This window comes from Meleagris gallopavo, chromosome 1, assembly GCF_000146605.3.
Source record: "Meleagris gallopavo isolate NT-WF06-2002-E0010 breed Aviagen turkey brand Nicholas breeding stock chromosome 1, Turkey_5.1, whole genome shotgun sequence".
NCBI lineage: Eukaryota > Metazoa > Chordata > Aves > Galliformes > Phasianidae > Meleagris > Meleagris gallopavo.
The window spans coordinates 131,329,915-131,332,817 of NC_015011.2; the positions used below are offsets into that span (position 1 = coordinate 131,329,915).

Genomic DNA, 2,903 nt, shown 5'->3' on the forward strand with positions numbered 1-2,903 from the left:
TTTTCACATGTGAAACGCCATTGAGATGGCGAGCACGCAAATGGGAATGCTATCATGTCTCATAAAAGCGGGGCTACGGTTTTCACCGTCTTTTAAGACAGACTCCAACTTGCAAATCCCCTTTTTTATGTTCCTACGTGCAGAATTATTCCTATAAACACAAACGTGCATGTGCGAGGAGCTGCTGGGTAACAGCACGGCCCCGAGATTTTAACGTCGGAGGGAGCACTGGGTTTCCATCCCGTGTGCCGCGGGTCAGCGGAGACTGTTCCCATCTTTGGGCAACTTTCATCGCAGGGTGGGGGTGAGCCCGGGCACGGCACCTCGGGAAACTGCGCAGTTATGGAGCTGCGAAGGACGGACCCCGCTTTACAGCCTCCCTGGCTTTGCGCTTTATTGCTCTAATGTATCACAAAACCAGAAATGCTTTGTGACTCTCAAAACAATAAAGAAGGTGCAGAGCGAAGCTTTCGCCATAAAGGGACGGCTAACCGATCCCATTGTGCTTATCGTTGTTGGCGTGAGTAATGCGTGTATTTTCCTGTTCCCCCGGAGCGGGCAGCGCCGTCCATCCTCCCGCAGCCACGAGCAGCACGGACTCGGCACGGGAGAGTTTGGGCAACGCGGAGCGGAGCGCGTCGACCAACGGTGGCACGGAGCTGCGGGGCACCCCGCGCCGCGTTCCCAACGCAGTGCCGCACTCCGCGCGGCTGGGCTTTACGTGCAGCGCTGTATGCGGGAGGTGTCTTTACGTTTAACATTTTAATTTGTACATGCTAATTAGGCTGTGGGTCTCCACGGTTCTATCAGCGGATAGCTGATCGCTTCCCTCTGTAAGTAAGTGACTGTTAAATACGTTTCCTGTCCCCGATCTCCGTTTCCAGATGCCCGTCTAGGAAAACCGTCCCGTCGGGCGAAACGGACCTTTACTAATGGAAGGCCGAAGGAGGTTCTTCGTAGCCCCGCACCACCTCGGGCACGGCCCCAACGCGGCCCTCTGCAGCGGAGCCATCGAAATAACTCCGTGCCCAGCGAACTTGTTGCTCGCTTTCAGCTCTGCTGCTCACCCCGGCTCGGGCCGGTGCCAGGCGCAGGGGCAGAAACAGCCTGGGGGAGAAGCCGCCGCTTTCGAGATGAGGAGCTTTATGGGCTCCGAAGCCGCCCGTTCTGGGGGTTCGCTGAGCGTCGAGGGGCAGCGGCCGCTCTGCTGCTGGGAACTGCGCCCTGGCCATGTGTTTTCCCTGTGTGGAACATCGCTCGCAAGTGCGGGAGGTGGAAAGTTTTGTTCACGTCATTATCTCAAAGCTTTCCCGGCACGGTGAGTGCACGCAGGGGCTTCTCTCCGTTTTCCAAATGAAAACCCACGGACACTTCACGTGAAAAGTGCATACTCCCATGGGCAGTGCTTTCTCTTTACTTACTTTCTTTTTTCTTTTCTTTTTTTTTTTTTTCTTTCACTTTCTTTGCTCCATCCCGCCAGGATCTCTCTACGTTTACAGGCTGTACTGTTTCCAGGACTCCAATGGGGCTTTCCCTGATGGAGGCGAGGAACAGAACTTTCCCACTCGCTCGGAAACTGCCGAGGTTCCGGCGAGGAGGAGGAAGGGGGGACGACGACAAAGAGGCCCAAATCCCACCTCCCCGGGGCGCCGGAACATCCCCTGCAAGTGCTGGACCAATGCTACAGTGATGACCCAAAGCATTGCGTGTGTCGCTCCCTCCTTATGACCACTCTTATGACCACTATGGGAGTGAAACGGGGTTGGGAAGCGAATTCTTGGGACAGCGACTTGAGCCCACGCACGTTGGTGAAGGGAAACGCGGGGCCGTGCGCGCCGTCGGGCTGAGCCAGGGTTAATGCCTGCGGTTCCAGACACGCTTTGCTCGGGCGGGGAGCCCGAGGGGGCTCTGCCAGCTGCTCCCGCAGCCTGGGGAGAGGGAGGGCTGGAAAGGAAGGACCATCCGCTTATGACATAAAAATAAATCAAAAAAATTTAAAATAATAATAAAAAGACTACTTTTCCAGGCTTATCACAGCCATTAGATATTAAATATTCTAATAAATAAATAAATAAAATTAAAAAGACCATGAGTCGTTTACTTGCATCTCTCCAGGCTTAAGCGCTTTATTTGGACAATAAAAAATAAATAATAGGAAAAAAATAACCCTGTGTGCAATTGGTGCCCTGACTCCCCTGACGGCCTCCGTTCCCTCGGAGGTATCGCACCCCCCCATCCCGCAGCTCCACCCCCCGCAGTCCTGGGCCGTTCCCAGGAGTGTCCGCACCGCACCGCACCGCATCGTGCCGGGCTGAGCGGGGCCGGGAGGGGCCCCACGGCGCCCCCTGGCGTCCTCTCGCCGCCCCGGGAGCTCTCGGAAAGTTGGTTTTGTGCAGCAAGCCGTGTCGTATAAAATTAACGAGGACCAATAAAATTAGCTTCCATGTTTCAACTGTAAAAGTCCCCGAGAAAAGCGAGGTGGTTCAGGGGAAGCGGAGGGGCTCTGGTTTGGCTGCGCTCTCTTTGGCCGAACTGGGGCCCTTTTATCTAAAGCCCAGTGCACAAACATATAGCTTAATGTGACTAGTGTTCTTCCTTTTATTTCTTTCTCTATGGCAACCAATATGTTCTGCTCAGAAATGTTCCCCCATCAAGGAAACAAATGATCGGGAGGGAGCAGCTCTATGCGGCATCTGTTCCGATGGAGCGCACAGAGTTAACCCCGCTCAAAGGAGCGCCGGGCGGCGGCGAGAAGTGGAAAATGAGCGATTCTGCTCCCCCCGCGCGGAAACCGACACCTCCCGGGCCCCCCAACTCCCATTGATCTGCCCATCGACCGCTGCCAAAGGACTCATGCGAGGGAATTAGGGTGATGGCGAGGATCGCGCGTCCAAAAGAGCAGC

At 55.1% G+C, this 2,903-nt stretch overlaps 1 protein-coding gene across 1 annotated transcript in view; it reads left to right on the forward strand.

Annotated features, from left to right (window-relative positions):
- Nucleotides 1-2,140, forward strand: part of LOC109365369 — a 12,626-nt gene extending 10,486 nt beyond the window's left edge. The window contains exons 3-4 of the mRNA XM_031557585.1: nt 885-1,318; nt 1,481-2,140. Of these exons, the coding sequence (XP_031413445.1) occupies nt 885-1,318; nt 1,481-1,690 (644 nt within the window). The 3' untranslated portion in view covers nt 1,691-2,140. The remainder of the gene's footprint in view (nt 1-884; nt 1,319-1,480) is intronic.
- Nucleotides 2,141-2,903: the final 763 nt, after the last annotated feature.